Source organism: Cynocephalus volans, chromosome X (genome assembly GCF_027409185.1).
Source record: "Cynocephalus volans isolate mCynVol1 chromosome X, mCynVol1.pri, whole genome shotgun sequence".
In the NCBI taxonomy this organism is placed as follows: Eukaryota; Metazoa; Chordata; class Mammalia; order Dermoptera; family Cynocephalidae; genus Cynocephalus; species Cynocephalus volans.
This window is the reverse complement of record NC_084478.1, coordinates 56,827,286-56,842,340: the sequence shown is the minus strand read 5'-3', so window position 1 is coordinate 56,842,340 and position 15,055 is coordinate 56,827,286. Positions and strand designations below refer to the sequence as shown.

Below are 15,055 nucleotides of genomic sequence, written 5' to 3'. Positions count from 1 at the left end.
AGAGGAAAAGCAACTCATTCCACCTTGCTAAGGCAATATACATTTTAACCACTCAGTATTTAGTAACAGTCTGTTTTCCTGATGTATGCAGAGAAAGGATACAGGAGCTCTTAAATACAGTCTAGGTTACAAGAGATTAGTTACCTACAGGAAGACTGCAGAAGTTCAACAGCAAATCACAACAGAAGCACTTGACTTCAGGCAAAGATTCAGAAGGAACTAAGAGGTACAGTTAAAAAAACTACTGATTCTTTTTTTCACCTTTAAAATACATGCACACATTTACAAACACTAAATCATTACCCAAATGTTACAAAGCTAGTTACCACAGCCAGAAACAATTTATAACCACTTCCTTTTCTTAGAGCTCCTGCTTCCCTTCTTATAGAAGAGTATGTGTATGTGTGTCTACAACAACCATAGTGACAGAGTAGGTTGAATTTGTTGAATACTAAGTGTCAGTCAGTAGGCTAGGGATTTTCCATACATCACCTCATTTAATACCCACAATTCTATGAAAAAGTTATTAGCTCAGTTCTATAGATAAAGAAGCTCTGGAAAACAGAAAACTTATGTCTAAGGCCCAAACAGCAACCAGAAGAAGCAGGATTTGAACTCAAGTCCGTTTAAGTCCAAAACCTATGATTTTCCTACTGCAATACAATCATTACTGGCTTTTTCAAAAGTTGGCTGCTTCGAATTTAGGTACTATACCTGATTATATAAAATATGAAAAAAGTACCCACTCAAGTCTTCTAAGCTGCCTGGCAAGAACTCATACTTGCCATCTGGTGGCTTAAGCTCAAATCATAAGATTAGGATTCAGCAGTTGGTTTGAGTCTTAAATATAAGTTGTGAAAATTGAATCTGCATTCATAAAGCAATGACTATTACTGAGGTAGTAGTACATGAAAATAATACAAATCCTAAACGGTACAACAGATAAGGATTAAATGAAATTTGAAAGAAGGCTTTGTTAAGAATCTAATATGTGAACTGATTCTGTTCCTTAGGAATCATATAGCAAGACAGGAAAGGCCAACAGGTGTTTACTTGAGAAAAAGGTGGTAACAGAGGCACAAGACAGTTTTAACAGTTATCTGGGCCAATAAAACATGGTTTACTGATCCCCATACGAGCCAGCAAAAAAAAAAAAAAAGAAAGAAATGGTATATTGAACTGTACAAGGGGGCTTCAAAAGATTTACATTATCTTTTAATTCTACTTTTCCGTGAACTTTTTGAAGTACCCTCGTATTTATTAGCAACCCATCCCCAAACCCCACTAAAAAGATAACAATTGAACATAAAAATATATAAACTCAAAAGGACATAAAAACAGAAAAAAGCAACAGAGACCTTTCAACAAATTGTTGCAGGTGTAGAGGGGATAGAAGATATACAGTTCATTTAGCTGAACCAAGAAGTGCTTGTGGGGGGCAAGGAGGAGAACAGAGTACCTATAAATTAGTGCCCCAATGAATCCTAGAAAAGCTAAGAATTTGAAAACAACAGGTACTTGGAAAGGTACAAATTAATCAAAGGCCTAAAAACAGAGGGGTTGAAGTCTGATTAGGAAGCAAGATGTTCCCCCCACCCCAAATAGATTGATGAAGTTGGGAAGATTTTCCAGTGCTGTAGAGATACAACTGTAAAATGGAAGAAGACTAAGAAGCTGGACTAGTACCAGTACGAACCTGTGTTTGTTTTTTAAATAGAGACAGATACAGAAACAGACACAGATATATGCGTACATTCCTTGCTAGGTACAATAAAAGAACCTAGCGACAAGACTACCACCATAATAATAAACACACCTTAGCCCTCAGATTTTGATTTCTTAATACCTTCTCTCACTAAAAGGAGAAATGGCTGATTCCAGAGCTGGGGATGAGAAAGTACTAGATGAGCTTTAAACATCTTCACATGCCAGAAAGTAATAACATACTTCAAAAAAGTGAGGTGGTTATGTAAAAAAGACATTGAGTCCAGCCTATAGGGGCTTCCATGGACTATATCTAGGATAGCTGAGCACTAAAATAAAGATTATAACCCAATGAATAAAGTAAGAATCTATGAGCAAAGAGTGATAATACACATAACAAATAGGGGAGAAGACAAAGCGCCATCTTACAGTAGAATGCCAACTAATAAAACAACATCACCGTTCTGCAACCATCATAGTAAAAACTGATTTAGGCAACAATCATAATAAGTGGTAAAACTAGTAAGTGAAAGTTTAATGAGGAAAAATATTAACTTTAGAGGAGAAACTTCACAGATATCAACTAAGTTATCTGGGCTAATGTCACCAAAAGAACACAATGACGTGTCTCTCGGTGTGATACCCTGAGAAAGACAAAGCATCACCTAAGTAGTATTCTGCCAAAAAACATACAACCTGTATATAATCATCAGCAAAGAGATAAAACCCAATGAGAAACATCAACACAACAATTGTTCTCTGTTTTTCAAAAACATCAAAGTCATGAAAGACAAAGACTGAGCAACAGTTCCAGATTAAAGACAAAAGAGACACACCACTGTATGAACCTGGATTGGATCCTCAACTGGATCCTCATCCAGAAAACACTGTTAAAAGGTACACTGTTGGGGAAACAGGCAATTGGCAAATAAGAGGGTACTTCAAAAAGTTAATGGAAAGGGCCAGCCTGTGGCTCACTTGGGAGAGTGTGGTACTGATAACACCAAGGCTGCGGGTTCAGGTCCCTATATAGGGATGGCCGGTTAGCTCACCTGGGAGAGCGTGGTGCTGACAATACCAAGTCAAGGGTTAAGATCCCCTTACCAGTCATCTTTATTAAAAAAAAAAAAAAAGAAAGAAAGTTCATGGAAAGATTTATATTATCTCTTAGTTCTGTTTTTCCACAAACTTTTTGAAGTACCCTCATACAATGACGTCATATAATGTAGAAGGTGAGTTTATTCGTGTGTGATTTCAGAGCATCACTTCTGTAGCTTTCCCACCAAAGATGCATAACCTGAATCTAATCATGATTAAATACACGAATCTAAACTGAAGGATATTCTACAAATTAACTGCCCTGTAATCTTAAAAGTCAAGGTCATGCTAGTCAAATAAAGAATGAGAAAATATTCCAGAAGGAAACTAAAGAGTTAACTAAATGCAATACTTGATTTTGAACTAGATCTTTTTGGTCTGAAGGAAATCATTGGAGAACACTGGATGAGGTCTGCTGATTAGATGGTAGTAGTTAATCAGTGTTAACTTCCTGTTTAGGTAGTTGTATTTTGGTTATACAGACAAACATCCTTGTTTGTAGGGAATACACAATAAAGTATTTGGAGGATGATGGGACAGCAGGCCAGCAAATTACTCTCAAATGGTTCCAAAAAAAAGTTCTTGAATTGTAGTTGTAACTTTTCTGTAAAGTTATAAATGTTTCAAAAAAATACATTAAAAAAAATTTATAAAAAGTTGTATACAACTGAATGATTTACCCCAACTCTATTTTTTTCCCCACAAGCTCTTTCAGTTTTAGTACATAATTTTGCAGAACATTAGGTTTTAGAGGAACACACTTATATTAGAGCAGAAACACTGGAATGTATTCATGAAAAACAAAATCCTACGGACAAGAATCACTTGGAGAAAGGTCTTGAAAATTTAACGCTAGAATATGTGGGGGGAAAATTAGTCAATGGAAGAGCTGGAAAAAGTTAAGGAAACCACCTCATAGGTGGAATAAAATTAATGAGAGACTGGAAAAGAGAAAGGGTCATAAAATCAGATCTAGTAGATTCAACACTACACTTACAGACATTTCAAAGACACACAAAAACCAAAATGCTGAAAAGAAAACTATCAAAGAAAGAATACAAATCTTTCACAACTGAGGAATCTCCAGGCCCACTGAGTACCCACCACAAAACAAACTTAATCTATGGCATATCATCACGAAATTTCAAAACTCAAGGATAAAACCAAAACTTCCAGAAACAAAAATCAAATGAAAAGGAATTGAAACCAAGAGGGCTTTGATCTTCCCACCAGCAATGCCAGCAGGTAGAAAGAGTAAATTTTTGACCTAGAATTCTATACCCAAACTACTAATCAAATATGAGAGTTTGGCTGCATTCTCATAAGCAATGTGTCAAAAAAAGAAAAAAGAAAAAAAAAAAATCTATCTCCCACATACCCTAACTATAGGAGGTGTATTTCAACAAGTAAGAGCACCTCAGGAACGGCCCAAGACACAGAAGCCAGTGAATGCAGATCTGACATAGGAAAGTTGTATAAAGAAGTCCCCAAGTGGTAGCTGAGCAGTAGACAAAGAACAACCAGACAAGAGGAAGAGGAAAAGTCCTAGGACAACAGTGGAGCCAACAGATTATATAATGCATGTAACAGTGGAAAATTATTTTGAAAGGTTACCAGAAGGTATATAGGAAAAATTAATGACCGGTGGATACAAAATCAAAAAAATAAAAAGGGGACATTATTAAATCCAGGATAAAAGTTGTCAGTAATCTAGAGAACTATTTTTCACAGTCTTAAAAATGTAAATGTTAAATATGGATTTAAGCAAATATTGGCAGGATATAGGAGTAAGAGTTTTCACCTACACAGTAAAAAAGTCAGTATATAAGCATGATAAAGAAACAGCTGTACGAGGATACTTTTTACAGTTATGATATAATCATGCATCGCTTAATGATGGGATATGCTTTGAGAAATCCTTTGTCAGGTGATTTCATAGTCGTAAGAACATTATATGTACTTACACAAACCTAGATGGTATAGCCAACTACACACCTAGGCTATATGGTACAGCCCTTATAATCTAAGGGGACCACCACTGTACATGGAGTCCATCATTGACCAAAACATCACTGTGAAGCACACGACTATACATTACACAAGTACAAGAATAAAAGCTGAAAGTGGTTGTTTCCAAGGAACAAAAAAGGAATAATGCTATGGATGATACATGACCCATATTAAAGTCCAGGAATAGGCAAAACTTTTTCTGTAAAGGGCCACAGAGTTAAGTATTTTAGGCTTGTAGACCATATGGTATCTGCCACAATTACTGAGCTCTGCTGTTATGAGACAATAGCAGCTGTAGACAGTGTGTAAACAAATGAGCATGGCTGTATAGCAATAAAACTTTGATTATGAATGCTAAAATTTAAATTTTATAAAATTTTCATATATCAAAATATTATTCTATTGGTTTTTTTTCTAAAGCCATTTAAAAATGTACAAACCATCCCTAGCTCTTAGGCTATACAAAAACAGGCAGTGGGCTGGATTTGACCTATGAGCTGTAATTTGCCAACCTGTTGTAGTCTATACCACAAAGCAGTCCATTTAGAAAAAGGATTTGCTAATATATCCCCCTTTACTGTACAGCATGTACTCATCATTTTAAAATTCTCACCTGGTGGCATAAGTTTCATAAGTACTCTTGCTCCATCTCGAAGAGGTGGCATATTTAGGCTACTACCTAAGTCTGCAACTTGCCAAAGGAAAGAGATGTATCTGGGATGCAGTGACATTATCTAGAATACAAAATACACAAAATAATTAACTGTAAATTACTCCCCCCCCCCCCGCCAAAATCCCCCAAGTTTCTGTTTACCAATCTCCATACTTTTGCTTATGCCATTTCTACTCTCTGAAATGGTCTGTCTTCCCCATCTTCTCACCTTTACAAATCTTTCATGATGCAGACTGAATACATTATCCAAGCCACCTCCTGTCATTTCTTCATGATAGCTCTTTTACTGTTGTATTCTATTAAACTATTTCTCTCACACATACAACTTAGACTCTGGACATACAAAAGGCTGCCACGCCCACTACTAAATTCTTAATCCAATTGTTGTAGGGAGCCCAATCCTTCTGCCACTGGGGTGGCTGGTATTATAGCAGCCATTAAAATTCTTGTGGAGATGGGTGAAAAGAGAGGTTAAGAAAGGGAGGAATCACTGTTTCTTTGGATATAAGATATGTTTCTGACAAACCTGAGAAAGACTGCTGATATTTTCCTACATAAATAGTTCTCAAGGAAGGATCCATTTCATGGTACAAATATGAAAGACAGTGGTACTTTTCTAAATTTACATATTCAATAGTGTTATAATTAAGCTCTATAATAGATTAATTCTACATAAACATAACAATACTATATCTATAGGGAAATTTTACTTTACATTTCAACTGAGTTACAATCACCTTTCAGAGGGATCCATTCTGAAGTTGATGATTAGCTATATACTTATTTGATATTTTGCCTCATTAAGCTGTAGTTTCCTCAATAAGAAAGAACTATTGCATATACTTCTTTATTCTCCAAGACCCTGGTGTAATGCCTTGCAGACAATAGTTCAAAACTATATCTACTCACCACTCCAGGCAAACAGCTTTCCACTTCTGGATTGGGACCATCACTGTAATGATTACCATGGTTTCCAGGAGATCCAGTTGAGGAATCAGAAGAGCTATCAGGGCTTGAAGGCATATTGGAACTTATTTGCGTAAGTTTGGCTGTAATTAGCTGAAAATGACATACTATGTCAGTATCAAAGACAAGGAAAAATACACAAAAAACGGAACTTAGTGATATACCAATAAAAAAAGCCCAAAAAACTACATGCTATACTTTTAGAAATACATTTTAAAGGCATTGTCTAATATAACCACTTAATTAGTTTTGTTTTTAGAAATCCTTTACTATACTGTGTCAGCATGCCTAATTTAGGGTTATAACCCAAACACCTAACACAGAGCCCCGCACATAACAAATGCTCAATTAAGCACCTATTGAATAAATGAAAAATAATCTCGGGGTTGATTTTATTGAAAAGTTTGGTAACTATACTTACCGATTTATCTTTTAAGTTTAATTGTCCAATCAACTTTCTATCATCGGCAGGATCTATCAGCTCACCACCCACAAAGAGCTCAATTTTTGTATGGGCTACGTTGGCTTTAATACGATTGAGAATACATCGTCGTACTGAACCAATTGTATCATTTGTATGAGACCATACCTCCAAGTCATCAACCTGCCTGCCCTGGTTTGGAAATCGAACTATAAAAGAGAGGTGTTTGCCACGGAAAGCTCTGGAGGAAAAAAAAGGGAAAATACCATATTCAGCACTTTCAAATCTTGTTGCCAAGAAAATAAAGCTGGGAATTTAACATTGTATTTTCTTATTAAACAAGAGGATGTGAATTAAAGACACTGTTTTCAGTATCTTGAAAATAAAAATTGATTGCTCCTTTTAACTGCAAATATTATAAGAAATCTTCAAAAATCATCAATCGTATTCCATTGTTATTTTTGCACCTATGGTTGCAGAAAAATAGTTGTCTACTTATAAGAAATTAAAAGAGACATAAGTAACACTTATTTTTACACTACAAAAGCCCAACTCACTAAGACTACTTTTAAATGTGAAATATCAACTTTAACTTGAGAATATCAACAAAAATGCTAAGATGCACATTTTCCCCCCAAATTTCTTAATATCAAAATTGACTCCAAAATACTTATCTTGGCATATTATCTTTTTTTAGGTAAGGCACAAAATAAAAATCATATTCAATGAGCAACTTTACATAATTTTCATTTTCTTAACAAAGAGAACTCAAAAAAAAAACAAACAAAAACAAACAAACAAAAAAACCCAAAAACCACTCATTCTATAAATATCCCTAAACTATAAATACCATTTGAATTACTAAATGGTGAGACCTTAAAAGAAACGTTACTAGATCATGTGAAAATATTTCTTGGTATATTGGCTGTCAAGTCAGTTAAGAGTTCTTTCTAGTTACTCTCCAACCTGACTACACTATTAGTTTTAAACAGTGGAAATAAATGACATCGAAATAAAAACACTTCAACTGCAAAATATCACTTTAACACTTAATGGGCAATAATGTCAATAGCAAAAAGGCGGGGGGGGGGGATGAAAAGAGGAAACTGGACTTAATTAGTGAGAATACCTTACCAAAAACAAAACAAAAATAAATAAATAAAACCAGACTCCTGGGGGGAGGGGGGAGGTCAACTATTAAAAAAAGAGTCTATAAAATGCAAATAAGGTTTTTAATGAACATGACACTAACATTTTCAAAAAGGAAAAATTTCCTCACTCTATTTTTACCTGTATATAATTCTTTAAAAACCAAATGGCTAAAAAAAAAATACCAAATAATTAAGGATTAACATCAGTAGATCAGTTGTTCACAAACCTTGACATAGGTAGAATTGTTCTTTCCTCATGATAATCACTGTCACATTCATTTATATATTCCCTTAAAACAGTTAATACTCGAACCATTCGAACAGCTTCCTGTCTTGCACAATTAATACTGTCTTTGTCACCATCCAAAACACACAATGTGTCATAGGAGGCTTTCAAACGATCAAAGCAAGATTGAATGAAGTCTTCATGAATGACCACCTACAAATAATGGGCCAAACAGTTCAAGTTGCTTCAAATGTAAAAAATATATAACATTAATCCAATTAAAGATGATAATAGCAAATTTAAAGGTAGCCCTCAATTAACATCAATCATATTTAAGCAGAGTCTATATTGATAAAAAAACACGTTTCTTAAAAGGAAGCTACTGTTACATAAGTTAAAATCTAAACAGTAAGAAATGAACTTCATGATTAGTTGTTAGTATCAAAACAAATTCAGTAGAATCTCTTTGCTATTTCAACATATAATAACTATATTCAAAATAACCCCATCACCTCAAGATAATTATCAAGGCAAGATTCATCTAGATAGTATTTTGTACAAGAGAAATATGAACTAAATATTTTAGATATATTTCTAATAGGAGCTGAAATAATTCCAGTTAATTCTGAGTTAAAGAAAAAAATTCTTATCAACAACAGAGTTCTATCAATCAGAACTTTAGTATGTAGAAGTTTTAATGCACGTCAATGCTCACCTGATTGACCTGTAACCTTGGACCAAGGTTTGTGTATATCTCTTTAAGGAGATCTATAGCTCTGCTGGCAATATCATCGTTGCTCTGAATCACAACCTAGTTTCAAAAAGATTACAGGGTTAATCCTTTTCAAGAAATACTTTAGCCAGGCATTAAATTCAAACCACATCCTCAGTTTTTTGTTTTTTTTTTTTTAATTGTGACCGGTAAGGGGATTGCAACCCTTGGTTTGGTGTCGCCCGCACCGTGCTCAGCCTGTGAGCGCACCGGCCATCCCTATATAGGATCCAAACCCGCAGCGGGAGCGCAGCTGCGTACCCAAGCGCCACACTCTCCCGAGTGCGCCACGGGGCCGGCCCCCTCACAGTTATTTTTAATACACTATCCAATAATTTAATGGTAAATTGACTTTGATATCAAGTAAATCAAGTAAAATTAAGTGAGAAATACAAATCAAAAGAAAGAATAAATTCAAATTAGTTGAAAGGAAATAAGAGATTAAATAAAATACGATTTTAGCATAAAGGGCTACCCCCTCCAGACCTAGTTTCTACAAATCTTTATCACTCATCTAATTACATTAGTGGTTTTCAAACTATGTTCAGAACCCTAGGGCTTTGAGGTGTTGTCTCAGGGTTGAGACCTATAATAGGCTTGGGGTGGGGAATAGGGGTGAAGCATGGCGAGAATGAGCAAAAAAACCAAGGCTTTCCCTGTTCAAGTAGATTTACATTTTGGAGTGTTACATAAATTGATTTTTTAAAAGGAGTCTGGACGGCTGGCTGGTTGGCTCAGTTGGTTAGAGCACAGTATTATGTAACACCAAGGGCAAAGCCAGCCACCAAAAAAATTTTTAAAAAACCAAAAGTAAAACAAACAAACATAAAAACCAAAAAGGGGTCTGCTGTTAAAAAATATTGAAAACTACTTACATAATGAAAAGGTTTTAAACACTCAAATACCACAGTAAAGAACTTTATCTATGGTTTGCAGGAAAATATTTCATAGAAATCCAAAAAATAATATAAACTGCTGTATAACAGGTCAGATTTTTAAAGGTAGGAATAATATATTAAAACTATATGGACCTTGAGAGAATTATATTAAGTGAAACAAGTCAGGCACAGAAAGAGAAATACCACATGTTCTCACTTATTGGTGGGAGCTAAAAATTAATATATAAATTCACACACACAGACACACACACACACACACACACACAGACACACACACACACACACACACACACACACACACACACAAAACCCGGGGGTGGGGAAAAAGATATAACAACCACAACTACTTGAAGTTGATACGACAAGCAAACAGAAAGGACACTGTTGGGGGGGAGGGGGGGAGGGAGAAGGGAGGGAGGTTTTGGTGATGGGGAGCAATAATCAGCCACAATGTATATCGACAAAATAAAACTTAAAAAAATAAAATAAAAAACTATAAAGATGGAAAATCAGACTTAAGTAAATAATATTTTATTCCCCCCAGGTATTTAAACAGTGCCAATACAGTATACACTAATAATCCCTTCTAAATAAAGTCTGCCCTTCTGTCCTCTATCTTTAGCATTAAACGTTTAATAACCTAAAATTAACACTGAAAGGGAGAAAACAGGTCTACACTAAATGAAAAACTGGGAAGAAACATTAACTTCCATGATGGAGGCATGAAAGACTTGTTTGGTTAGCACACTTCTTAACATACCTGGAATACACAGATTCTAAGCCAAGACAATAGGACCATCAGTGGCAGAAGGAGGGAGAAAGAAAGGGAGAGAAGAAAAAACCCACTAATAAATGACATAAGATAAAGATGAACAATTACTACCCTAGACTGCTGGGACAAGCATCAGAACAGAATAAATATATAATTTATATGTGAAATTACAATTCCTTAGAAAAACATCAGATACAATGTTTACAGAGTCCCTATTTTTGACTTACCCTCCAAAGGTAGTCTAATCCTATTAACTCCAAGTCATCCATCATATAGGCTCTCCTTTTTGCTACTAGTTTTCCTTCTCGACAATTCACAGCTTTGAAGAATCGCTCAAAACATTTCATTCCATTTTCAGTTAATAGTGAAGGATCAAGCTGAAGCACATTACTTTCAAAGAAGTCCTTATTAATATCAGGATCTAAGTCTGGTTCATCCCCCATCAATTTGGAATACCACTTAAAACAGGCCTCACGATCACAAAGGTAAACTGCATTCTCAGCTAAGCATTTCCATATTTGTTTTGCCTGAGGAGCACATAGCCACAGTTGACCATCCTTCAATAAAAACCTTGAAGAAAACATAAAAAATCAGCAATCAGATTTACGTAACTTTTATCCTAAAAGGCAACATATCTGCATACATATGAAATAATGTTTATCACAATTATATTTTAACTATGGATAAAAAGATATTAGCTCTTTCAAAAGAACCTATTTCTCAACTTTTATCTGGTAGGAAAAAAAAAAAAACACAATTAGATATTCATTCGTTCAACAAGCATATACTAGGCATACACTATGTGCCCAGAACTTGGCTAGGTTCTGAATAAAAGACTCATTCCCTAAATTCAAACAGTTTAGTCTTTGAAACCAGCCATTCTGAAAGTATATTTAATAGGTTGAGTTTAAAATAAAATATTTAGCACTCTTCTTATGTGGCATCATTGGAAAATGAGGTATTCAATGACGTGACTTTCACAGATAACCAAACCATTGATATTTATGAGTTAAAACTGCTTAAATTTTAATACTTTCTGATAACCTATTATTATTCATTATTTAGTACCTGGCCTCACTGAACACAATAACCTACATATGACAAACTTTTTATGTCAATAATTAACAGGACGCTTATCAATTATTCAGTGAGGCTCTCTAGGGTCTTTTTAGTTTTGTGACTTCTGGTTTGGTCATTAAAATCAGAAAATAATGAAGGTGAATTCTGCTACAACTATAGTCTCTCCCTTCAGTTATGTTTCTAATTTCTTTTAACATTCATCCACCCACTCTTTCCTGCGCCATGTCTATGAATGACAGAGAAAGAGAAAACCTTGTGTTTTATCAAGTGAAAATCTCATTTGGAAATCTGATGTATAAAATAAAAGCAGAGCTGCTGCAGTTAGGAGGGGAAAAAGAAAGAAGAGATGGGGATGAAAATTCCCACTGCTTGTTTAGAAGTCTTTAAGGAACCTAAGAAGCCATAAGACTCCTAGGTAAGTTTAAAAAATTATTGGCCTAGCAGGAAGATCATAGACTTAAGTCAGAAAGACCTAGTTGAGGGGTGCAATTCTATCACATACTGGCGATGTAGTTTTTAACCAAGCTGCTTTAGGCCATCTGAATCTCGTTTTCTTACTGATCAAATGTGACTAACACCTGCATTACCGCACTATGAGGAATAAATGTTAAGTGTTTACACAGGCCAAACACGCAGCAGGCATTATAAAGTTAAGTTCCTTTCTCTTGAGTAAGTTGCTATAGGTCACACGGATAGGTAACAACAGAGCATGGACCATAAAATACGTCCTCTGATTCTAAACTTGAGTAAGGCCAAAGGGCATGCACCCAGTTTTCTGTTCTTGTATACATAAGGGATACAACACATGCTAGTCAATAGCAAGGGCCCACTATGGCAGTGATTCTCAAGCTCGGGAGGCTGCTACTCCTATCCAGATAGTTGAAAAACAAAACACAGAAAAAAATACTTTAAGCAAATGCCAAATTTCTTAATATCTGGTGGATAGAGTTTTTCTCCAGTTAAAATCATTATGTAACTACTTAAAAGTTTTCCCCATAAATAAGCTAAGTTCAATAAACACAAGTCCATAATTCCACAGCCCAGGAGAAAACTCCTTAGAACATACAAGTGTACTTCAAAAAGTTTATGGAAAAGATAATACGAATCTTTCCATGAACTTTTTGAAGACCCCTTTATATCAAAGTAATAAATGCAATAGGTTTTCTGAAGCACTGATAACCTGGGCATTTCTTTTTTCTTTTCTTTTTTTTTTTTAAAAGATGACCGGTAAGGGGATCTTTACCCTTGGCTTGGTGTGGTCAGCACTATGCTCAGCCAGTGAGCGAATGGCCATCCCTATATAGGATCTGAACCCATGGCCTTGGTGTTATCAGCACCGCACTCTCCCAAGTGAGCCATGGGCCGGCCCGACCCAGGCACTTCTGTTAGCACACTTTTGATCTGAATAACCTCTTCTGCTGCATGACATGGCTTTTGAATTTATAAGAAACCTCCACCATCAAAAATTTTGACAACAAAGGTACTTCTCATATCTTTAAGTGTATCAGCACTAAAAAGCTAAATATCACTGAGCAAATCCAGCCTTGGACTACATTTCGCTTTGGCTTAATGGAATAAACCTCTTTTCCTCATCCCTGTTAGAAATGATATTAACAACACAAGGCTTCAGATTGCCATTGTAAGCCATTGTTAGAAAAAAACAAGGCACCAGTGAACTTATACCACTCTTTTGGAGTGCTGGTACAGCAGCCTCCTGTCCCCATTTCCTTAGTGTCTATGGTATCATTAAGGTTAGCATGGTTCTCTATCTGGTTGGGTCAAACTATGAAAATAGGTCTTTTAACAAAAATAAACATTATTTCCAGCATAGACAAATACGAAGAAGACAAATACGAAGAACAGAAGTCTGAAAAGTGTTCACTTCAAATACTACAAAGAAAGTTAAAACTCAGCCAATAATTTTAAAGTATTTAGTAAAATTAATGCAGAAATGTTGTGTGTCTTTTAGATAATCATCTTTATATGGGAAAATAAAAGGTAGTAAGAGGCAAAGGCCACCCAAAGACCTAGTTAAATAGCATATTCATTCTGCATTCCTTATCTGTGTTTAAAGGGAGCAACGCTAATTGTACGAAACAAACCTGAGGAAGTTAAGCCGTTCTTGGACTTCTTGAACGTGACTATATCTACTTCCCAGCCTCACAGTTTGTGGATCATAGTCTTCATGGTCTGTAAATTAAGAAAAATCATGCATTACACACATGGATACCCACATCACTGCTGACTTTAACCAAAGGAATTAAATCAGTTAAAAAGTCATTAATCTGTTATGATCAAAAGGAAACCTGAAATCTACTAATCATTGGTTAAACCAATCTCCTATTTCCCCACAAAAATAAACCATCCTTTTACATAACCAAAAGAAAATAATCTGTGAAATGTTTTATCAAAAATAATTCTTCAGCACAACTCCTTCATTCAATGTTCACACATAATGAACTGATTTGATTATAGCCTAAGATTGACCTGTGGTCTGTGAATGTGAACTACAATCAAGACAAAGTATATTTTTCCCTTAATTTCCTTCCTGTTATACTGAAAACTCAATGTGCAAAAAAAATTGTTTTGCTATAAAATATAAATTACATTACTAATTTTTATCTAGGAAGTTAGGGTAACATAAGATGATACTCCACATGACCAAATTATCATACAATTATCACCACCATCATATTGAATGTCTAGAACTGTGTCATTTCTATTAAGCATTAATTATTGACATTTCAGTACCAGATCATAGACCTTATGGTATGTGTGTGATACTGCCAAAGAATTCTAATTGTGTGAGCCCCTTTGGAATATTACAGGTAATCAAGGTCTTCAAAAAGTAAGTTTCTTCTCTAAACAAAATCTTAACATGTAAAGATGGGACATTTCCATGTTTAGAAATACATTTTTAATGCTCTGGCAAAGAAAGAAGCCCCATGCATTGACTGCTTTCTACTTCCACATATATGAGCATCTGCCAAGTCCTAAACATGTATCAAATACTTCCATGAAGGTTAATCTCATCAGGGCTCAGGACTTGAAGCACGACTTCTCGAAGTTTTCTTCAGAAACTGGACAGAAAATCAAATCCTATTATACCATGTAGAAATTTTCTTTTTCACAGCACTAGCCCTGAAATAACTGACTAAACACTGGACTTCAGCTACCCCTTTAAAAAAAAAAAAACTAGGAGTTTATGCCTAGCTTTGTTTGGTGGGTTCTTTTTTAAGAGAAACTGATACAATACTATTATCTAACCCGGGGTTTCTCAACT

At 35.2% G+C, this 15,055-nt stretch overlaps 1 protein-coding gene across 1 annotated transcript in view; it reads right to left on the bottom strand.

The window, feature by feature from the left end:
• Nucleotides 1-15,055, bottom strand: part of USP9X (ubiquitin specific peptidase 9 X-linked) — a 123,580-nt gene that overhangs the window by 42,493 nt on the left and 66,032 nt on the right. Inside the window, 7 exon segments of the mRNA XM_063084472.1 lie at nt 5,426-5,546; nt 6,395-6,544; nt 6,873-7,113; nt 8,251-8,462; nt 8,965-9,060; nt 10,920-11,262; nt 13,875-13,962. Of these exon segments, the coding sequence (XP_062940542.1) occupies nt 5,426-5,546; nt 6,395-6,544; nt 6,873-7,113; nt 8,251-8,462; nt 8,965-9,060; nt 10,920-11,262; nt 13,875-13,962 (1,251 nt within the window).